Here is a 23414-nt window from a genome sequence, read left to right as displayed (position 1 = left end):
TTGTTTAATAAATGGATTAGATACCTCAAAACGAGCATGTGTGTGTGTGTGTGTGAGATAGTGTGTAAAAGTGTACGGAGAGAGATCTTACCTTTCCCGACTCCATGATGGGTTCAGAGTCTTGACACCAGCTCCAACAACATGAACTGATCACACACACGTACGCAAACACACACACTTCCAGGGTAATCATCAATCGCTGGGATCACGCTGTGTCCATGCACTCATCTCGACATACACACAGCACTGGATAGAAAGACACACCAGAGCAAAGCACCTCTATCTGTACACCATATTGTTGGGCGTTTATCATTCATATCATTAACGTCATTAACGTCATTAACATCACACATGGTGCCTAACATACTTCACCTCCTGTCTTAGGTTGTGTTTGTCACCCTGTTTTCATGGTGGTTAAACTCTGTGTAGTGATTAGTGAACACACAGTATCTGGGCTGGTTTCCACTGTTCACACACACCCTGGTCATCCTGAGCTCAGCACATTAGCTCTAAATGAGGGGGAAGATCTAAGACACATACACACGTTCAGACGCGCACACACACACACACACACACACACACAGTGAGGGACAGTATTAGGTAGGGTTAATGATATACCTTCTACAGGGACAAAGTCTGAGGGTCGGTGGCCTCAGCTGATAACTTACACTGCAACCCCTACACACACACACACACACACACACACCACAGAATCTAAATAAAGAAATACGTTAAAAACTGAAAAATGTTCTAGTATCATTTATTTTTCTGTTTTACAAAACAAAGAAACCAAAACGTTAGTGAAGAGTTTGTCGTTCAGAAACAAACAGAAGAAAGAGGGGTGTAGAGTTTTTCTTTTAAAGACAGAAACCCAACAGCAGTGGGATCAGCAGTCTGTTCACCAGATAGAGAGAAGACCATGACAGAGGTGTGTATCACGGACACACACACACGCACGCGTGCACACACACACACACACACACACACACACACACACGTGTGCGCGGGGAAGACTGTAGTTCAATCAGCACAGCTCTTTATTGCTAACATTCTAAAAAGCAACCTGCCTACAGAACAGTAACTTCATTAGTAACTTAAGCATGAAACTTAAAGGAGCAGTCTGGAAGTTTAATTTCCGGACAAAAGTGTTGCCCCTGCACTTGTTTGTAATTTGAGGGAGTGGGTCTTGGTGAATGTAAGCGCTTGTTTTAGTTTTGTTTCTTGGATGAATGTGTTTGTAGTTACTAAATATACACACACACACACGCCTTACATAACTGTTGTATTCTGGGTAATGGAGTTCTACAGAATGGCTTCGACAGCATAAAGGACAACAGCTTCAGATGTTCTCATCTTTGTTTTCATAAATGCAAATGTATTTCATAAAAACTCTTAAACATTATTTTTTTTATTTTTATAAATTAAGTATTGGTTAAATTGAAATTATAATGTTTAATCTATGGACATAAGATGCTATCAAAGTGTTAAAATAAAATGGTAAACCAACAGAAAAGTGTGAACAAAACAATGGTAGATAAATTAGTTGACCTGTGTGATGTTTGCTTCATCATGCTAGGCACTGTCCAAACAGGAAGTAGTCACAATCAGACCAGACCAATCAAATCAGACTCAGGTGGGAGACAGCTTTACACAATGATTCTTTACACACAGAGACAGATAAGACAGACAGACACAGATTGGTTCATTCTCAGACGATTCTCAAATGATTCTCAGTTGAATCAGGTTTTTCTCTGGCATTTCAGCATAAAATAAAACACACAAACTGAACGACAGAAACTAACAATGTGCTGTGCAAGTTATCAAGCTCTTAACATTACAATTCAAAAGTAATTATTTATAAAAGTACCTAAAACAAGAAACAAAACCTGAACAATGTGTTATTTAAAAGACAGAAAGAAAGCATATTTCTAGTAAACAGCAGAATGTTGTTATTCTTTTTTAATAACATTACAGTTGATCTGATGCAGCACCTTGAGAATTTAAAGACTTTAGAGTGGAGGGATAGGAGGAGGAGAGGAAAGAAGGAATGGAGTAGAGGAGAGAGACAGAGGCTGGGATTTTATTTTAAAGGGACACAGCCCATATTTTAGAGAAGAGGGGTGGAGTGGTGGAGAGAGAGGGGAGGGGAGTGGTGGAGAGAGATGGTATGGGAGTGGTGGAGAGAGAGGGGAGGGGAAGGGTGAAGTGGAGGAGAGAAAGAAAGAACAGTTTCAGGAAGTACCGGTTCGTCTCCACAGAGGGTAGTCGAGATCTTGGAAAACCAGCGCTCCCGTTGATCCAAACACTCACCTGCCTTCCCACTCCTCTTCTTAATAGTCATGTATCTTTTTATTATTTTATTCTTTATAGTCCTTTAGGTCTGTTACAGTGTTGTAGTCTCTCAGTGTTTCACTGTCCTTCCAGTGTGTTCTCTCAGTTAAATTCAGTGTTGGACTCTCCCAATATTCAACTCACTTGTTTGATTCAGGGTGCGATTTGATTCTCTTGGTCCATTGTTTTAATTGGCTTATGAAATTAGTCTTGGCCTGTGATGGACAGCTGAGCAGGCCAATGGGAAGACAGTGGGAGGAGTTAGTTTCACCAGTTCATCATGGAGCTACGGTTGAGGGTCATGAAGAAGACCTGACTGCTGCCTCCAGACCTAACCGACGCAAAGAACACCTAGACACACACAAACACACACACACACAACAAAGCATTAAAATACATGATTGTTGCAGGCAATAGAGAATATGAATGTGTGTGTGTGTGTGTGTGTGTGTGCGCATGTTGTTTACCTTGTCGTTCCTCTCACACAGGAACTTGAGTCTCTGGGCTCTCTTGTGCATGAAGACCCCGTCCAGGTGTCCTGTCTCCACAGACCTGATCTCTATGGCCTTCTCCCCCCAGCCCATGATCTGGCTAGAGTGGATATAGGCTGGAGGAGTAAGGATAGCGAGAGAGACAGAGAGAAGTTAAAAACAGACAGTATTAGTTTCACTGTATAGACTACACTGTTCTATTATGGAACACAACAAAGTTGAGATTGAATCTGATTAAACTTTACATTAACCTAAACAAGCTCCCACAGGCCTAAAACAAAGCTGGGCTCGCTCGCTCACACACACACACACACACACACACACACACACACTCACCAACAGAAGTAGGCATCTCTCCCCACTGCAGCACAACGTCTTTAGTGATGCGTCCGTAGGTATTGACGTAAACTCCCTCATCTTCATAACACAACAACATCTCCATCCCGTCTGTCTTAGGAAGAACCACGATGGCATGGGGAGTCACCTGGGTCTGAATCTATAGACAGGAGAGAGAGAGGGATGTGAATTGTTATCTACTGTCTATCAACCTGTCAGTCAGGAAGAATAACTATACATCACACCACACAGACTTACGTGTGACGGGACGTAGATGTCGTAAGGGTTGCCAGAGTCGACGTCGATGACATGGAAGCCCAGGCTGGAGCCGTAGATTACCTTTAACCTCTGCCCCTCCTCCACCGTCAGGTCAACCAGCTGGGGGCGGTGCTGCAGGTCAGTGAACGACTGGGAGAGGGGGGAGAGAGAGAGAGAGATAGGGGGGTTGCTATTGACCCCAGAGTAACCAGTATCAAACAACGTGACAGACCCCATAGTATTGTCACAGACAACGCTGCAACATTTTCTCTCAAGGAGTCCCTGTACTTCCAAGATGTCTACCTAACTAGAACGTCACATCTCAACATGGTGTGTGTGTTACCTTAAAGGCCATGAACTTGTGGTAGGGTTTGGGGGCCCAGGCATAGATCTCCACTGCGTTCTTCTGAGCGATCACCAGGAACTTGATCCTCTCGTACTTTACTGGAAACAACATACACAGAAGAGTCAATAACACACAAAGAAGAGATGGCAACACACACACAAAGGAGGGTCAGTCCCACACACACACACACACAGAGACAGAGAGAGAGAGAGACAGAAACAGAGAGAGAGATCCGTACCGACTTTGTAGTGTACGCAGCCCTCCAACTCTCCTACAGTGACCCAGCCCTGCTTCTTCTCAACCTCTGGGTCGTTGTGTAATATCCTGTTCCTCAGCCAGGACAGGTAGTACACACGCAACTTATTCTTCTTCCCTGGGAGGGGGAGAGATGGAGGGAGGGGAGAAAGAGAGGGGACAGGGAGGGAGGGTAGAGGGAAAGAGAGAGAGAGGCGATAGATAAGGGGGGAGAGATAAGGTAAAAGAGAGAGAGAGAGAAAGGAGGGAGGTGGAGAGAGAAAACAGATGTATCAGAACAGAGATGTATATTTAACCTGTCAACAGAGATGTCTCTTTATCCTGTCAACAGAGGTGTCTCTTTATCAGAACAGAGATGTCTCTTTATCAGAACAGAGATGTCTCTTTATCAGAACAGAGGTGTCTCTTTATCAGAACAGAGATGTCTCTTTATCAGAACAGAGATGTCTCTTTATCAGAACAGAGATGTCTCTTTATCCTGTCAACAGAGATGTCTCTTTATCAGAACAGAGATGTATCTTTATCCTGTCAACAGAGATGTCTCTTTATCAGAACAGAGATGTCTCTTTATCAGAACAGAGATGTCTCTTTATCAGAACAGAGTAAAGCTCTACAGGCCTCCAGTTTTTTAACTAACAGAGCAATGTTTTCCCTCTGTGGTCATGTTGCGGTTATGTAATGGTCATATTGCGGTCAGTTGGTAATACCTGATATAGTAACCAGGACATTAAGTCCCTCCAGGACATCCATCTGTAGGAAACGTCTCCTGGTAATCAGGTTATACACCTTCCCCTGACCGCTACGGTCAAGCAACATCAAACCATTCTCTGTCCCCACCAACAGGTTCACACCTAGACAGCGAGTGAGAGAGAGGGAGAGAAGAGAGGAGAGGGAGAGAGACTCAAAGAGAAAGAGAGAGAGAGAGAGAAAGAGAAAGAGAGAGATTATTCATTGTCAGTGTGTATGTGTGCATAGACATGACTAAGTTGCATTCCTATGTGTGAGAAACTTTGCATGTGTGTATGTGTTCAGATTTGTGTGAGAATATCTGGGGTTTCTTACCCCAGAGAGCAGCACACAGTATCTCAGAGTTGAAGCGCTTCTTGTATTTGCGTATCTCAGGCGTGTCACTGTGAGGTCGTATGTTGGTTGGGTTCACGTTGACCACGCTGATCTTTCTGGCCTCGGCTAGTCTGGCCTGCTCCTGATGCAGCAACTCACTGGTGAACAGACCTGGAACCACAGAACAACGTTATAGTATAGGGGGGGGCAGGTAGCCGGTTGGGCCATTAACCAAAAGGTTGCTTGTTTGAATCCCCGAGCCGACAAGGTGAAAAATCTGTTGCTGTGCCCTTGAGCAAGGCACTTAACCCTAATTGCTCTAGGGTTGACCCTGGCCGTGACCCCACTCACAGAGGGTGTCGCAGGGAGAGTTGGGATATGCAAAAACACATTTCCAATTCACACGTGTATTAATACACACTTGTACACATGTAAAATAGGACAAATATAAGCACTGTTTGTTTGTAACGTTTACACTACATTAAAACCTTACAATAACATAAACACAACATAACAGCAACCAAAGAATAACCTTACAATAACATTAACACAACATTACCAGCTGAGCTCTCATCCTCATCTTCAGTAGGGGAGGTCTGATAGGACCGTGGATCGCCGAATGGGGAGAAGGAGGCTTTAGATCCAAATTGCTGGAAAGAAAACAACCAATGAGCACATCTGTAGAAAAAAATTAAACAATAATTGTGTGTGTGTGTGTGTGAGTGTGTGTGTGAGTGTGAGTGTGTTACCTCTTTCAGTGCGTCCAGGGTTGAGGGTGAAGAGGAGGAGCTCTGCTGGACCAGGTCAGGGAGGTTGCCATGGTTACCGCTGCCGTGATGGTTGCTATGGAACCCGTTACTCTCACCATGGCCTGCTGCCCTCCTCCTCTCCTCTGCCTGAGAGAGAGACAGAGAAAGAAAGCTTAGCTGTATGTCCGTGTGCGTGTGCGTGTGTGGTGTGTGTGTGTGTGTGTGTGCGTGTCGCACCTCTCTCATGATCAGAGTGCTGTCCTGTGTTGTGTTGAAGGAGCCTGCCAGAGGTTCTTCAGTCAAACCTCCATATGCTTCACCCTGCTGTGGCCTGCAACACACGCACAGTCAGACCCCCTACATACAACTCACTACACCTGTAAATCCATGGCCTAGTACACACACACTTACATGACAGCCACAGTCCCATCTTGCCCCGTCTCTCCGTCCTCGTCGCTGCTCTCTGATCGCTCGTCACTCGAGGATGAGTAGTCTGTCACCTTGGAAACAGGAATAACAGAAATCCCATCAATGACCTTTATTTGGAAAGTATACTGTCTGAAAGTACACACTATGAAGGTATACTGTCTGAAAGTATACACTATGAAGGTATACTGTCTGAAAGTACACACTATGAAGGTATACTGTCTGAAAGTACACACTATGAAGGTATACTATCTGAAAGTACACACTATGAAGGTATACTGTCTGAAAGTATACACTATGAACTATGAAGGTAATAGTGTGGATATGCTTTGTCACAAACATTACCTTTCTCACCTTCACTGGAGGTCTACTGCCCTCCTCTACCCTCAACTCTCTCAGCTCCTTAGCCAGCGCACTTAGGTCCTAGAGACAGACAGACAGAGACAGAGAGAGAGAGAGAGAGAGAGAGAGAGAGAGAGAGAGAGAGAGAATAAATACATATTTGAACCCAAATATTCATTAATGCAGTGATCACTTCGAATTGTCTAACAGTCAAGGGAGAGTCCATTTAACAGAGACATGGGGGGAACTGAGAGAAGGACAGAACAAGATAAACCATCCGCATCAACAAACATTTGTGAACTCTGGAGAAAGATTTCCTAGTAAAAGACCAGCTAAAACAAAGATGTCATAAGCCAATAATAAAAAATAAAAAACTTCTAAAAAATAAAAAAAGGGGTAACATCCATGTCTGCCTCCATCTAGCAAACACCCCCATGCAACCAGATGGTCCAGTCCCACAGCCCCATTCCCCCCAACCACTGGACCAAACCAATTCATGCAGACAGGGTGGACCTCCTCAAGCTCTTCCTAAACCACAGTAACCACACACACACACACACCGGACACTTCAATTCACACACTTCAGAATTCCAAAAGTCTGACTTGGTCAGACCTCCAAAGTGATGTTAAGTTGAGCTTACACACGTCCCACTAAAACCTTGAATGAATGGGCCATACTGGTTCTACTGAGAGAGAGATAGAAACAGAGAGATATAAAAGGGGGAGGTCACTAACCTCATCTATGGCTTTCTTATAGCTCTGATAGGAGAAGGGGATCAACAGCAGAAGAGATTGAGGAGGAGAGAAGGAAGGAGAAAGAGAAAGGGAGGGAGAAAAAGAGAGAAACAGATAAGTAGCAGAAGAGGAGAAAGCCTGACTCCCAGAAAGAAGAGAGGTGTGTGTTACTCACAGCTGGTCTGCTGGGTCTGGCTGCGTCTCGCCCCTCCTCCGGTCTGATCCTGACCTCCTGATTGGCTTCTGCTGGGGGGGAGGTCTCCTGGACTGGTGGACCTATCACAGCATAAGGGAGGAGTCAGCATCAATATTCACAAAGCGTATCAATAGACGAATACACTTTTTTTATCAGTCACATATATGTGTGTGTGTGTGTGTGTGTGTGTGTGTGTGTGTGTGTGTGTTGTACCTCTCTGTGATGAAGGTGAGGATGAGGAGGAGGAGTGAGAGGACCTCCTCTGTAGAGCAGTATCCAGAAACAGCTCTGATGCTCTCAGGTCTGGATTACTGAAAGAACACACACACTGTTAATACACACACACACACACACACACACACACACACACAAACACTGTTAATACATACACAGTACACACACCAGGGTTGCGGTAAATGCTATTTCAATTCAGAAAGTAAACCAAATTCCAATTCACCATTTTCCCCATTGAAAAGCATTGAAGTGAATAGAAATTTCAGTGCACTTCCTGAATTTACTGGAATTCAAATGGAATTGAGCCCGACCCTGAGACACACACACACACACACACACACACACACACACACACACCTGGCTTGTATGAGTCCCTGTCCGTTGGGAGAGTTTTTCCTCATCAGGGCTGGGGAGATTGAGGTGGTTCTTTGAGGGACCTTAGGGGGAAGCTCATCGTCCTCTCGGCTAGTGGTACGAGGTGGAGGGGCGGGGTTAGAGTCAGAGGTGGGGTCAGAGTTCTGACGGGGTGGCATTCCTCCACCCTCCCCCCTTCTCCTTCCCACCCCCCCCCCCTCTCCTCCTGTGCTCTCCTGCAGAGACTGAGAGCCTGTCATGGTCTTCACTGGAATCAGGTGGGCCATCTAGAGAGAGAGCGAAAGAAGGAGATAAAACAGGGAATTATGGGAATATCCATTTTCTAATTCCAACAGATAGACATATTGCTTGTTGACTGTACTAAAGGCTACAGCATACTAGTATGCAATATCGAATATCATTATATGTTGTGTGTATATTGGTAATTGTCCACACACACACACACACACACACAGAGAGAGACAGACAGAGGGACAGACACACACCTGTGGTTCAACTGGGCGGTGTGTGGGTGGGGTGCGGGCTGGCTGCATCCCTGCAGTGCTAAAGGACTCGGAGTGGGGGGGCAGGGAGGCCTCAGAGACCCGGCTGGAGACAGCCTTATGCTGCAGCGCTGGAGAACTCTGTCTGTTCAGCTTGGACCGATCCTCCACCTGACACACATTATTATTATTAGGACATGACCAACATGTTAATACAGCGTTGTCTACGGTGTTCTAGAGGCACTGAGGCAGGTCCCTGTGTTCTACAGGCTCATCATTGCATGTTGATCTGAGCAATCAGTCATGCAATTACTGGTTAGAATCAACTGGTACAAGCTGTAACAGAGAGATGGAGAGAGAGGGGGAGCGAGAGAGCGAGCGAGAGAGAAAGGTTAATTGCGCCAGCTGCTGCATCTAAACAAAGTTTTAAACTGATAGACAGACAGACAGACTGACAAAGAGAGGATGGAGAGGGGGACGGAGGAGAGGCGGAGTTGGAGGGTATCGTTCTAGCAGAAAAGAGTATCTGAAATGTTGAGAATCCATGTTGGTATGTGATCCCAGAGAAAAGATAGTCCACCGCCAATTAGCAAGCACTGAAGTGAGTCCTGATTGGCCTCCACCCAGCACCAAGCTGAGACCTGATTGGCCAGCACCCATCACCAAGCAGAACTGCAACTAGCTAACTGACCGTAAACAGGATGTGACACGTATGGAGACCTTCCTGTGACATCATCACCCTCCAGATCGAGGGGCGGTTGGGGAAAGGTGGCTCCAAGGGGTTGTGGGGTGTTAGAGGTAGGGGGAGGTGAGGCAGCCTAACAGGGGAGGGGGGACCTGGTTCTTCTTGATATCTGTTTTGATTGGATTGGTGACTATGGGAGGTAGTAGGGTAAGGATGAACCAATTGAGCTATATGAATGACTTTTAGTCAACAAAACAAGTAGAACAATTTTCGTAGTACAAAAGAGTATAAAATAATATTTTTTATAATAAAGAATATATATATATATATATATATATATATATATATATATATATATATATATATATATGTGTGTGTGTGTGTGTGTGTGTGTGTGTGTGTGTGTGTGTGTGTGTGTGTGTGCGCGCTTGCAGCTAGTGGCTAGCAGCTTGTGGTCTGATAGTGAGCTGGGACTGGGAGCCGAAGGGGGAGCAGGTGTGAGGAGAACACTTAGGGGTGAGGTAGGGGGAGGAGTAGGGTGTGAGATACTGGGAGTGGTAGAATGGAGCTGGAGAGGGATTGGGGGATAAATAATTGGGGGACTCAGGTCGGGAGTGTGAGGGGGAGATTCTGGCTGAGGTTTGGGGTGAGGTTCTGGGTGACCCTCGGGGCGAGAGGCCCATCCAATTTAAGGCTGAAACTAACTGTTTCAGAGGACCTGATCTCTTACCAGGAGAACGAGAGACAGAGAGGGAGGACCGAGAGAGGGATGACTGCTTGGGTCTGATGGGCATGGCCTGGGCCAGGTGTGATCTGAGCATGTTAGCTGGTGCAGAGGAGGCCAGGTCCAGGTTAGAGGTCACGACCTCATCATCATCATCATCACTGACCCCTGACCTCACTCTGTTGAGAGGGGGAGGAGCCCAACCGGGGACTTGGAGGAACGGACTCTGCTTGGAGGATTCAGGAGCCGGGAAGTGATTGTGATTGGAGGACAGGAAAGGGCGTAGCCGGCCTGCCGGTGCAGAGGCTGAGAGGTCAGGGGTTAGGGATCGAGGGTAGAGGTCAGAGTTCGTATGGCCCCCATAGGATCCCAACAGACTCTCATGGCTGGAAGCCATCCCCAACCTCCCCACACTTCCCTCTCTACCCCTTTCTCTCCATTCCTTCTCCTCCTCTCCATACCTCCAACAGTCCAACTCCCACTTTTCTAGTTCCTCCATTTCTATATCTAGTTCATCTATTTCTACATCTACTATGCGACAGGGAAACAGAAAGCTGCCTCCAAGATCATGATCAGGAGAGGGGTAGAGGAAAGAAGAATTAGAATGAGAGGAGGAGGAGGAGTCTATTTCTACATCTATGTCATTTACTTCTACGTCTATTCTACGACAGGGGGAGATGGAGCTGCCACTACGGCCACTGACCCATATCGGCCCCTGGTCTTTTACCCCCAGGTTAGGTCCCTGGTTGGGTCTGGAGCTGGGTGCCCAGACTGGCCCATTGTTGGCCTCTTGGTTAGGGGCTTGGTGATTAGACATGGGGCTCTCTTTTGGGGCTTGGTTGGGGTTGGGGTTAGGGCTGGAGCCTCGGTTAAAGCCAGCCTGTTGCCCCTGCCCATTATGCTGTGGCCCCTGGTTGGGGTTGTGTTGCGGCCCTTGGTGTCTAGGCCTGGGACTGCGCCCTCGGTCTTGCTGACTAGCCTTCTGATCGACTCGGCTAGGCCATTTTGGCCCCTGGTTGATGTGTTGTACTACTCTGGTATTGGGTCCTTTTTCTTTGTGTCTGAACACCCTCTGACTGGCTTTCTGAGCTCTCATCTCTCTAACCTGCTGGCTAATCTCCTGTTTCAGAAAGGGATCTACTGGATCACTAGTCTCCAGGGATATATGGATGTGAGGGGGGCGGGTGGGGTTGGAGGGGGATCGGCGAGGGGGGTTGGCGTGGGAAGGAATGGAGGATGAAGGTTGGTTGAAGGAGTGGCTTTGTCTGAGGAATGGGCGGGGTGAGTGGCTCTGGTGGTGTGTCTGCTGCTTCGGGACCTGGAGACAAGGTGGGGCAGAAGTTAAACAAGCACACACACACACACACACACACACACACACACACACACACCGCGCAGACGTACACACGTGAACAGACAGACCAATTCACACATGCAAACTCTTCAAACACCACACACATCAAATATAAAAACACACAGAAGAACTGTAACAGAAAAACACAGTATCTTGTTCCAATCCGCTCAGCTGTATGCACCACCACCTCCATACAGACAATGTTGTAGTTAGACTGAGACTGAACTTATGAACTTCAGTTATGAATGTCCAGAGACTAGAGTCTCTACAGCTTTCTTTTATCGGCATCTTCTCTCAAACCCTTCTGCTTCTGTCTGTAGAAACTATCAGTGTAGACACAGGCCAGCGTGTGTGTGTGTGTGTGTGTGTGTGTGTGTGTGTACCTCTTTAGCCCATGCAGGTTTGTCAGTAGGACTAGCTGAGTCTTTATAGTGATACAGTTTCTTCTCGCCTGGTCGGCCATCTTGGTTTTGTTGTTGTTGCTGTTGTTGCTGCTGCTGCTGTAGAGACACCAGGTAGGCTCTCTATAAAACAAATAGACAACAGTTTACCATCTCTTCAACTATTCAACAACATTGTTATATGACATCATCATAAGAACTAAGTGCTACCTCTTGTTGTAACTGTCTCTGTAGCCTCTCTGCTTGACGTTGTTCCTCAATCTGCTTACGCTTATATTCCTATGGAGACAAACACACACACACACACACACACACACACACACACACACACACACACACACACACACACACACACGTGGAAGATTGTTATTATCTGATCTTAACCAAATCCCTATCATGACAGCACGAGCCATGCAACAGACAGACACATGACACACATGACCAATAGCATCACTCCATACAGGACAAGTTGACCAATAGGATCCATACAGGACAGCGCTCACAGGGATGTTCCATGATCGGGCTGGGGAGTGGGGTTCCTTGCAGGGTAAGGACTTAGAGAGAGGGGAGGCAGAAAGGACCGAGGAACAACAAACACTGGACACAGGGACAAGGTACAGGTTTACACCACAGGCTCTGTAGCTGTACTTTCACAGGGTTGAGGGGTGAGCCATGAGAGGGTGGGGGTAGGTAGATGTATACATGCAGGTATACAATGGGCCTACTCCTGTAGAAGTTATTGAGAGGTCAGGGGTGAGAGGTCAGGGGTATATATACATAGACATGCAGGGGTAACAGTGTTACCAGCAGTAGAGCCTGCTCCTGTAGAAGCTGTTGCTGTAGAATCTCTAACTGTCTCTGTTCCTCCTCCAGCTGTCTACGGATATACTCCTATCACAACGCAGCATGGAGGGAACGAGAGAAAGGGAGAAAGAAAGAGTGTAAGACAGAGATATAGTCCTAATGCAGCATAGAGGGAAGGAGACCGAGGCACAGAGAAAACAAGAACAAAGAGAAAGAGAGAGAGATACTCCTATACACTGTAGCAGTAGGAAGAGAGATACTCCTATACACTGTAGCAGCAGGAAGAGAGAGATACTCCTATACACTGTAGCAGCAGGAAGAGAGAGATACTCCTATACACTGTAGCAGCAGGAAGAGAGAGATACTCCTATACACTGTAGCAGCAGGAAGAGAGAGATACTCCTATACACTGTAGCAGCAGGAAGAGGGAGAACAAGAGAACTTAAGGAGGAAGTCAAAGAGAAAGTGTGTACCTGTTCTCTCTCCGTGTGCCTCCTCTCCTCATCTCTCCGTAGTTGTTCCATCTCTTCATAGCGTCTCCTCTGTTCTCTCTCCTGCTGCTTCCTCAACTCACGCTCCCTTCGCTGTTGCTGTTAGAGAGAAAAAGAGAGTTAAACATGTGTGTGTGCGTGGGTGTGCGTGGGTGTGTGTGTGGGTGTGTCCTACCTCCTCCAGTCTCCTCCTCTGTTCTTTCTGCTCCTCTATGCGTTTCTGTCGTTCGGCCAGTAGGAGGCGTTTGTGTTCCTCGTTCTGCTGTTGTTCCAACTGCTGCCTCCTCAGAGCCTCAGAGCGTTCCTTATTGGCCAGCTGCAAACGCAGGAAGTCCCGCCTTAACGTCGACTCACCAGGGATGTTGATGATGGAGCTGGGGAAGGAGCAATCAGAAGAGAGTGTTAGTGGAAAATGGGCCAATGAGAGCCTGGAGTTTGTGCTGACTGTGTTTTTTTCCGTGTGTGTGTTACCTTGGCTCCCCCACGTCTCTCTCCTCTTCCTCCTCTTCACTCCCGCTGTACTCATATTCTGTCTCATCTGCAGAAGAACACACCACCTGGTTTTAGTGACCTAGCACATCAGATCTCTCAGGAGGAGAAGTGGGTTAACACAGAAACAGGGCCATCTATTTCTGATCCAGGCTACTGATGTCGGTCTCACCTCTCTCGCCACGTTTCTTCTTGGTTCTGTCGATGTGGTCCTTCAGTTGGATGCGGATCTGTCGTTCGTTGGGCAGCTCTCTGATGAAGGGATGCTTCAACAGCTGTTCTGTGCTGGGTCTCTGACCATGACTCTTCACCAAGCAACTCTCGATGAACGACTGGAACTTCTTAGACCTGGAAGTAATTATTATTGTTATATTATCCTAATAATAGGGATATTAGTGTGTGTGTGTGTGTGTGTGTGTGTGATGCAGACTCACCACTTCTTGGACTTGAGTTTGGGGGCGGGGTTTCGTGGGATGAGGAAGAGAGCTCTCATTGGGTGCATGTCACACAGCGCTGCAGAGAGGGACAGAAAAGGGTTAATACCAGTGTGTGTGTGTGTGTGTGTGTGTGTGTGTGTGTGTGTGTGTCCATACTTACGAGGGGCTCCTTCTGCCATCTCTATAGCTGTTATACCCAGAGACCACAGGTCACTCTAAGAGAGACAGAGAGAGTGAGTGACAGAGACAGAGAGAGCGAGAGAGCGAGAGGACAAGTGAGAGCACTGAGTTAGGAGGAGGAAATAAATACATGCAGGGACAAAACACATACTGTGTGAAGCAGAGTATTCTGGGTACCTTGAAGTCGTAGGTGGCCTCAGGGTTCTCGTCGCAGGCAATGACCTCTGGAGCCATCCAATAGGGAGTCCCGATGAAGGTGTTCCTCCTCCCCACCGTTCGGTCTAACTGGGCACTCACACCAAAGTCCACTGACCAGAGACCAATCAACATATCAATCAATTACTCAGTCAGTCAGTCAGTCAATTAAATAATTGACCGTTCTGCCTGTCTGGTGCATGACCAATGTGGAAACTGAAGAAGATAACATGTTCAGCAACTCTGGGTAGGACAATGGAATTTCTCTTAAAACCAACAAATGCCATTGTGTCAGTCGGTCTGTCTCACCCAGTTTGACCTCTGCGTTCTCTGTCAGCAGGACGTTCTGACCCTTGATGTCTCTGTGGATGACCTTGTGCTGGTGGAGATGGGCCAGACCCTGGAGAGAGAGAGAGAGAGGGTAGAGAGAGAGAGAGAGAGAGAGAGAGAGAGAGAGAGAGAGAGAGAGAGAGAGAGAGAGAGAGAGAGAGAGAGAGAGAGAGAGAGAGAGAGAGAGGTAGAGAGAGAGAGAGAGAGGTAGAGAGAGAGAGAGAGAGAGAGAGAGAGAGAGAGAGAGAGAGAGAAGGATGACAGAATATGATGAAGAGAAAGAGAGAGATATGGTTGTTCATTTCAGATCACTCTGAATGTGTTGGTTGTGTTGTTCTATAGTAGTATACCAGTAGTAATATTATGTAGTATTAAAAGTACTTCACTACTGTAATAGTATAATAGTAGTAGTGCTGAGCGATGTGCTTTTTGAGGTCGATTATTAAAAAAAATATCACGGTTTTCGATTTCAATTATTTTTTAAACATTAAATGCACTATGCATTATGTGGGTTGAATGTATTATGTGGGTTGAACACAGAATAAACGTCCCATGATGGTAGTGACTGCCCATTACTGCTTATCACTTCTTAACCATCATTTATTCACATTACTTTACTTATTAAATAGTTCATTTGTTGTATTTGATGACTTTATTATTTCATTCCAAGTCATCATCTCATCTCTATAGAGCTGCCGTCTATGCAGTCTGACAAAATCACTATTTTAGTAGTTCTTCAAAGTAAATAAGGCATACTTTTCTGACTGCTGAATACCAACTATCAATCACTTAGATCATGTATTTTCAGGTAGAGATAACTCGCAAAGCAACTACTTTCTATCCCCTCTCCATCGTGCATTCTTCTGTTTTTTACATAGCAAGCGTAAAAGAAACACAGACCGGACAAGTTGGCGCGCAGTGGATTATGGTCATTGTAGTTAATTACCACGTTTTCTATGCTAAACTATATAGAATATTGGCCTGTTGGAAACTACAACTCCCTACTACATCGCACAGTTCGGGCTTGATCTGATTTATCGCTAGAGAAACTGCGCAATGTGCGCATTGAATTAAATGTTATTAAAATAATTGAACTGATGTTGGTCAATTAGTTGTTTAAAAACCGAAAAATAACCAAAATGTTGGTTAATCTCTCAGCACTAAATATTAGTAATACTTACCCTGAGGATCTCTCTGCAGATGTAGGCAGTCCACTCCTCTTTCAGTGAGTTCCCCTTGGTGTTCTTAATCAGATCTGTTATTGAGCCTGCCCCACAGAACTCCATCACCAACTACACAGAGAGAGAGACAGAGAGACAGAGAGAAGAGAGAGAGAGAGAGAGAGAGAGAGGGTTACCACACACACACACACACACACACACACACAGGAGCACAAGGATGCAAATACACATACACTCACACACATACACTCACACACACACATACCCATAGCTGGTCGTCGATGCCAGGTGGGTTCTTCTTGACGAAGGCACCGTAGTAGGTAGCGATGTTCCGATGGTGGCTGTACTTCTTCAACATGTTGATCTCTCCTTTAATCTCCTCCTCCTCATCCTGGAACACACACACACAGATTACAATGATGCTCACACACACATTACAATTCTACACACACACACACACACATATGCACCTTAGAATGTGTGTATATGTATGTGTGTCACTTACCCCGGTGACATCCATGACCTTGATGGCCGCAAGTTGCCCTGTCTTGACATGACGACCCTGAGACAGAGAGAAGATTGTTAATTAATTGACCTAATCATAAAGGAGAATTCCACCCAAAAACGATCTTTTGGTATTTGTTTCATTAGTCCATTGATGACATAAGCAAAACATTTTGAGACTGTCAGAAATCATGTTTTCAAGATATGTAACTTTAAAAAGAAATATGATGCATCATATAACGCAAAACACAGCATCATATGTTCCAAAATGCATCATACAGGGATGACTTCCGTATTTTGAAAGTTGCATATCTTGAAAACGTGATCACTGACAAGCAAAACATTTTGGGACTATGTCAACAATGGACTAATGAAACTAATACCATAATACTGTTTTGGGGTGGAATTGTCCTTTTAATGACCTAATGTTGATCATTAACCAGAATAGCAGCAGGAACCAGACACAAGAGGAAACATTTTTTATTTTAATGATCATATTTCTGGGAGAGAATAAAGCACAGAATCATAATAGAAGAGACATGAATGAAGAGAAGAGGGGAGGAGGGGAAGAGGGGAGGGGAGGATGTGGGGAATTAAGCAATGACTAGTCACAGGCCAATGAGCTAGCACTCTGACTCACACAGTCTACAGTAGAGCCCATAAGTTTGACCACAAGCGCGCACACGCACACACACACACACACACGTTCTTGGGGAGATTATTTTCTTTTAGGATCAGTCTGCCCCAATTCCACAACTACAAAGACTCTTTGTTTGAGAAAAACAATAGAATTACTCCCAGAATACAGCAGTCTATGGACCTCAAAGTCCACACCAACACACACACGTTGGTGGGGTGTGTGTCAGCTCTCGTAGCAAGGAAAGCCCTTCTCTTCCCTAAGCCGACTCATTCAGAATGTGAAGCTTCATTCCTTCTTTCATTCGTTTATTCATTCTCTCGCATGCCTTCCTGACCTAGATCTGCAGTCTCACGCCTCATAGCACCAACCAGCTGACGAGTGTGTGTGCGCACGTGAGGCTCGTCAGTGTGTGCGCAATTGCTTGTGTGTGTGTGTGTGTGTGTGTGTGTGTTTGTGCGTCCACTGCCAACTCCATTACACAAGATCCCCTCAGACACATTTACTATGCAGGACACTTCCTGTCCGTAGCCTAGCAACAGGCCTGGTCAACCAACGTACAGTGGCCAACACACACACACACACACACACACACACACACACACACACACACACATCAGGAGAGGAGAAGAAGTGAGCATTGTCCTGCTAGGGTTGAGGGGTGAGGGGATGGACAGAATGACTGAAGGTTTGAGGCTATTTCCATGACCACAGCAATCTCTTCCCTGGAGGAGAGAAAGCTGAAAAGAAAGCGCTTTCTCTCACCCTCCTCTCCCTCCCTCCTCTCCTGCACTGACTAGCCAGTCTACGAAATGCATACTGTTTGCATATTGTGCCAAACAGACACACACACAAACACTGCAAAGAAGGGGTTGCATGCAGTCAAACAGCGGTTGGGGAGTAAATGGGTTATAGCCTAATCCTAATCCATGTCACGGTAATCTGCACACATACAAACACACACACCACTCTCCTCTCTATATACCAATGTAAAATCACATGTTGACGTTTATTGGGATGAGTCATGTCCTGGAGGCAGAACTGAGCAATTTCCTCTAGATAGGCCAGCTGCAAAGTAAAAATTGACTATATTGTACAAATTCATTTCATTCATTTGCTTTTTGGTCTTAACCTAAGGTTAGGCAGAGTGGTTAAGGTTAGGTTCAAAATCAGATTGTATGACTTTGTGGCTGTGCCAGCTAGTGACCAGTCTGCAAACTGCCTACAGAACAAGATTCATAACAAAAAAACGTTAACCTTCACGTAAATCTGTGACACATCTGCCTCACACATTCCAAAATGTAAACCTACCCCACCACAGTTACACACACCAAGCCCCCCATCCTTCTCATAGAACCCAAAAATCGTCCACTCCCCTCTCTATCCTATATGATTCCCCAGGCATCAAAGAGCCACTCTCTCGCCATATACGTCTGGGCCTGAAGCCTGGGATTATCCTAGCAGCCCAACCCAGCCATAGTAAACCCTGAGCGGGCAGAGCAGCATAATCCAGGCCCATGCTCTGGAGCTACACAGGCTGTGTTTAGTATCCACTCTGAAAATGAGATGTGCACACGTAAACACACACAAAAGCATGCACACACACACAGTCTGCAGTGTGAGCTGAAGAGACAGGTTCAGCAAATCAGCGTCTCGCTCCAGCAGTTCTGGAGGTCAAATGAACGACAGAAGAGATTTACTGAGAGAGAGAGAGAGAGAGAGAGAGAGAGAGAGAGAGAGAGAGAGAGAAAACTAGGCAAGTGGAAAAAATGGATCAAATGCAGTAGGAAGGAATAAGAGAGAATAAGGATAGAGAGGAGAGGACAGGACAAGACAGGAGAGGAGGGTACGGAGAGGAGAGAAGGCTACGGAGTGGAGAGAAGGCTACGGAGAGGAGAGAAGGCTACGGAGAGGAGAGAAGGCTATGGAGAGGAAAAGAGAGGAGAGGAGAGGAGGCTACGGAGAGGAGAGAAGGCTACGGAGAGGAAAGAAGGCTACGGGAAGGAGAGAAGGCTACTGAGAGGAAAAGAGAGGAGAGGAGAGAAGGCTTTGGAGAGGAGAGAAGGCTATGGAGAGGAGATGAGAAGGCTACGGAGAGGAGAGAAGGCTACGGAGAGGAAAAGAGGAGAGGACAGGAGGCTACGGAGAGGAGAGAAGGCTACGGAGAGGAAAGAAGGCTACGGGAAGGAGAGAAGGCTACTGAGAGGAAAAGAGAGGAGAGGAGAGAAGGCTTTGGAGAGGAGAGAAGACTATGGAGAGGAGATGAGAGAAGGCTACGGAGAGGAGAGAAGGCTACGGAGAGGAAAGGAGAGGAGAGGAGGCTACGGAGAGGAGAGAAGGCTACAGAGAGGAAAGGAGAGGAGGCTACGGAGAGGAGAGAAGGCTACGGAGAGGAGAGAAGGCTACGGAGAGGAAAGAAGGCTACGGAGAGGAAAGAAGGCTACTGAGAGGAAAAAAGGCTACAGAGAGGAGAGAAGGCTATGGAGAGGAAATGAGAGGAGAGGAGAAAAGGCTACGGAGAGGAGAGAAGGCTACGGAGAGGAGAGAAGGCTACGGAGAAGAGAGAAGGCTACGGAGACGAGAGAAGGCTACGGAGAGGAGAGAAGGCTACGGGAAGGAGAGAAGGCTACGGAGAGGAGAGAAGACTACTGAGAGGAAAAAAGGCTACGGAGAGGAGAGAAGGCTACGGAGAGGCAAGGAGAGGAGAGAAGGCTACGGATAAGAGAAAAGGCTACGGAGAGGAGAGAAGGCTACAGAGAGGAGAGAAGGCTGCGGAGAGGAGAGAAGGCTACGGAGAGGAGATAAGGCTACGGAGAGGAGATAAGGCTACGGAGAGGAGATAAGGCTACGGAGAGGAGATAAGGCTACGGAGAGGAGATAAGGCTACGGAGAGGAGATAAGGCTACGGAGAGGAGAGAAGGCTACAGAGAGGAAAGAAGGCTACGGAGAGGAGAGAAGGCTACGTAGAGAAGAGAAGACTATGGAGAGAAGAGAAGGCTATGGAGAGGAAAGGAGAGGAGATGAGGAGGCTACGGAGAGGAGAGAAGGCTACGGAGAGGAAAGGAGAGGAGGCTACGGAGAGGAAAAGAGAGGAGAGGAGAGAAGGCTTTGGAGAGGAGAGAAGGCTTTGGAGAGGAGAGAAGGCTATGGAGAGGAGAGAAGGCTACGGAGAGGAGAGAAGGCTATGGAGAGAAGAGAAGGCTATGGAGAGGAAAGGAGAGGAGATGGGAGAAGGCTACGGAGAGGAGAGAAGGCTACGGAGAGGAAAGGAGAGGAGAGGAGGCTACGGAGAGGAAAACAGAGGAGAGGAGAGAAGGCTTTGGAGAGGAGAGAAGGCTATGTAGAGGAGATGAGAGAAGGCTACAGAGAGGAGAGAAGGCTATGGAGAGGAGATGAGTGAAGGCTACGGAGAGGAGAGAAGGCTACGGAGAGGAAAGGAGAGGAGAGGAGGCTACGGAGAGGAGAGAAGGCTACGGAGAGGAAAGGAGAGGAGAGGAGGCTACGGAGAGGAGAGAAGGCAACGGAGAGGAGAGAAGGCTACGGAGAGGAAAGAAGGCTACTGAGTGGAAAAAAGGCTACGGAGAGGAGAGAAGGCTACAGAGAGAAAAGGAGAGGAGAGGAGGCTACGGAGAGGAGAGAAGGCTACGGAGAGGAGAGAAGGCTACGGAGATGAGAGAAGGCTACGGAGATGAGAGAAGGCTAAGGAGAGGAGAGAAGGCTACGGGAAGGAGAGAAGGCTACGGAGAGGAGAGAAGGCTACGGAGAGGAGAGAAGGCTACGGAGAAGAGAGAAGGCTACGGAGAGGAGAGAAGGCTACAGAGAGAAGAGAAGGCTATGGAGAGAAGAGAAGGCTACGGAGAGGAAAGGAGAGGAGAGCAGAGGAGGCTACGGAGAGGAAAGGAGAGGAGAGGAGAGAAGGCTACGGAGAGGAGAGAAGGCTACAGAGAGGAAAGAAGGCTACGGAGAGGAGAGAAGGCTACGGAGAGAAGAGAAGGCTATGGAGAGAAGAGAAGGCTACGGAGAGGAAAGGAGAGGAGAGAAGGCTACGGAGAGGAGAGAAGGCTACGGAGAGGAGAGAAGGCTACGGAGAGGAAAGAAGGCTACGGAGAGGAAAGAAGGCTACGGGAAGGAGAGAAGGCTACAGAGAGGAAAGGAGAGGAGAGGAGAGAAGGCTACGGAGAGGAAAGAAGGCTACGGAGAGGAGAGAAGGCTACGGAGAGGAGAGAAGGCTACGTAGAGAAGAGAAGACTATGGAGAGAAGAGAAGGCTATGGAGAGGAAAGGAGAGGAGATGAGGAGGCTACGGAGAGGAGAGAAGGCTACGGAGAGGAAAGGAGAGGAGGCTACGGAGAGGAAAAGAGAGGAGAGGAGAGAAGGCTTTGGAGAGGAGAGAAGGCTTTGGAGAGGAGAGAAGGCTACGGAGAGGAGAGAAGGCTACGGAGAGGAGAGAAGGCTACGGAGAGGAGAGAAGGCTACGGAGAGGAGAGAAGGCTACGTAGAGAAGAGAAGACTATGGAGAGAAGAGAAGGCTATGGAGAGGAAAGGAGAGGAGATGAGGAGGCTACGGAGAGGAGAGAAGGCTACGGAGAGGAAAGGAGAGGAGAGGAGGCTACGGAGAGGAAAACAGAGGAGAGGAGAGAAGGCTTTGGAGAGGAGAGAAGGCTATGGAGAGGAGAGAAGGCTACGGAGAGGAGAGAAGGCTACGGAGAGAAGAGAAGGCAATGGAGAGGAAAGGAGAGGAGATGGGAGAAGGCTACGGAGAGGAGAGAAGGCTACGGAGAGGAAAGGAGAGGAGAGGAGGCTACGGAGAGGAAAACAGAGGAGAGGAGAGAAGGCTTTGGAGAGGAGAGAAGGCTATGGAGAGGAGATGAGAGAAGGCTACAGAGAGGAGAGAAGGCTATGGAGAGGAGATGAGAGAAGGCTACGGAGAGGAGAGAAGGCTACGGAGAGGAAAGGAGAGGAGAGGAGGCTACGGAGAGGAGAGAAGGCTACGGAGAGGAAAGGAGAGGAGAGGAGGCAAGGCTACGGAGAGGAGAGAAGGCTACGGAGAGGAAAGAAGGCTACGGGAAGGAGAGAAGGCTACTGAGTGGAAAAAAGGCTACGGAGAGGAGAGAAGGCTACAGAGAGGAAAGGAGAGGAGAGGAGAGAAGGCTACGGAGAGGAGAAAAGGCTACGGAGAGGAGAAAAGGCTACGGAGATGAGAGAAGGCTACGGAGATGAGAGAAGGCTACGGAGATGAGAGAAGGCTAAGGAGAGGAGAGAAGGCTACGGGAAAGGAGAGAAGGCTACGGAGAGGAGAGAAGGCTACGGAGAGGAGAGAAGGCTACGGAGAAGAGAGAAGGCTACGGAGAGGAGAGAAGGCTACAGAGAGAAGAGAAGGCTATGGAGAGAAGAGAAGGCTACGGAGAGGAAAGGAGAGGAGGCTACGGAGAGGAAAGGAGAGGAGAGGAGAGAAGGCTACGGAGAGGAGAGAAGGCTACAGAGAGGAAAGAAGGCTACGGAGAGGAAAGAAGGCTACGGAGAGGAGAGAAGGCTACGGAGAGAAGAGAAGGCTACGGAGAGGAAAGGAGAGGAGAGGAGAGAAGGCTACGGAGAGGAGAGAAGGCTACGGAGAGGAGAGAAGGCTACGGAGAGGAAAGAAGGCTACGGAGAGGAAAGAAGGCTACGGGAAGGAGAGAAGGCTACAGAGAGGAAAGGAGAGGAGAGGAGAGAAGGCTACGGAGAGGAGAGAAGGCTACGGAGAGGAGAGAAGGCTACAGAGAGAAGAGAAGGCTATGGAGAGGAGAGAAGGCTACGGAGAGAAGAGAAGGATATGGAGAGAAGAGAAGGCTACGGAGAGGAAAGGAGAGGAGAGGAGAGAAGGCTACGGAGAGGAGAGAAGGCTACGGAGAGGAGAGAAGGCTACGGAGAGGAAAGAAGGCTACGGAGAGGAAAGAAGGCTACGGGAAGGAGAGAAGGCTACAGAGAGGAAAGGAGAGGAGAGGAGAGAAGGCTACGGAGAGGAGAGAAGGCTACGGAGAGGAGAGAATGCTACGGAGAGGAGAGAAGGCTACGGAGAGGAAAGGAGAGGAGGCTACGGAGAGGAGAGAAGGCTACGGAGAGGAAAGGAGAGGAGAGGAGGCTACGGAGAGGAGAGAAGGCTACGGAGAGGAAAGAAGGCTACGGGAAGGAGAGAAGGCTACTGAGTGGAAAAAAGGCTACGGAGAGGAGAGAAGGCTACAGAGAGGAAAGGAGAGGAGAGGAGAGAAGGCTACTGAGAGGAGAAAAGGCTACGGAGAGGAGAGAAGGCTACGGAGATGAGAGAAGGCTACGGAGATGAGAGAAGGCTACGGAGATGAGAGAAGGCTAAGGAGAGGAGAGAAGGCTACGGGGAAGGAGAGAAGGC

The 23414-nt window shown here is 47.5% G+C and overlaps 1 protein-coding gene across 11 annotated transcripts in view; it reads right to left on the bottom strand.

Moving 5' to 3' along the window:
• Positions 1-744: 744 nt before the first annotated feature.
• LOC121587445 (TRAF2 and NCK-interacting protein kinase-like) overlaps positions 745-23414 on the bottom strand; it is a 39822-nt gene continuing 17152 nt past the window's right edge. The window contains exons 3-35 of one of the 11 annotated variants that reach the window (XM_045219375.1): positions 16395-16451; positions 16155-16280; positions 15890-16000; positions 14688-14778; positions 14361-14491; positions 14164-14218; positions 14001-14079; positions 13739-13914; positions 13549-13615; positions 13253-13451; positions 13060-13176; positions 12587-12673; positions 11993-12061; positions 11765-11905; positions 10731-11345; positions 8622-8789; positions 8119-8402; positions 7741-7838; positions 7507-7607; positions 7332-7355; positions 6600-6677; positions 6240-6328; positions 6066-6159; positions 5829-5975; positions 5639-5729; positions 5080-5250; positions 4725-4868; positions 4001-4135; positions 3760-3860; positions 3417-3566; positions 3159-3318; positions 2799-2938; positions 745-2682 (exon numbers count right to left, since the gene is read on the bottom strand). In XM_045219375.1, the coding sequence (XP_045075310.1) occupies positions 2599-2682; positions 2799-2938; positions 3159-3318; positions 3417-3566; positions 3760-3860; positions 4001-4135; positions 4725-4868; positions 5080-5250; positions 5639-5729; positions 5829-5975; positions 6066-6159; positions 6240-6328; positions 6600-6677; positions 7332-7355; positions 7507-7607; positions 7741-7838; positions 8119-8402; positions 8622-8789; positions 10731-11345; positions 11765-11905; positions 11993-12061; positions 12587-12673; positions 13060-13176; positions 13253-13451; positions 13549-13615; positions 13739-13914; positions 14001-14079; positions 14164-14218; positions 14361-14491; positions 14688-14778; positions 15890-16000; positions 16155-16280; positions 16395-16451 (4380 nt within the window). In that variant the 3' untranslated portion in view covers positions 745-2598. The remainder of the gene's footprint in view (positions 2683-2798; positions 2939-3158; positions 3319-3416; positions 3567-3759; positions 3861-4000; positions 4136-4724; positions 4869-5079; positions 5251-5638; positions 5730-5828; positions 5976-6065; positions 6160-6239; positions 6329-6599; positions 6678-7331; positions 7356-7506; positions 7608-7740; positions 7839-8118; positions 8403-8621; positions 8790-10730; positions 11346-11764; positions 11906-11992; positions 12062-12586; positions 12674-13059; positions 13177-13252; positions 13452-13548; positions 13616-13738; positions 13915-14000; positions 14080-14163; positions 14219-14360; positions 14492-14687; positions 14779-15889; positions 16001-16154; positions 16281-16394; positions 16452-23414) is intronic. The other 10 variants (XM_045219376.1, XM_045219377.1, XM_045219378.1 and 7 more) reach the window with 10 other exon arrangements.

This window comes from Coregonus clupeaformis, unplaced genomic scaffold (genome assembly GCF_020615455.1).
Source record: "Coregonus clupeaformis isolate EN_2021a unplaced genomic scaffold, ASM2061545v1 scaf2329, whole genome shotgun sequence".
Lineage (NCBI taxonomy): Eukaryota > Metazoa > Chordata > Actinopteri > Salmoniformes > Salmonidae > Coregonus > Coregonus clupeaformis.
This window is presented reverse-complemented; position numbering and strand designations above follow the sequence as displayed.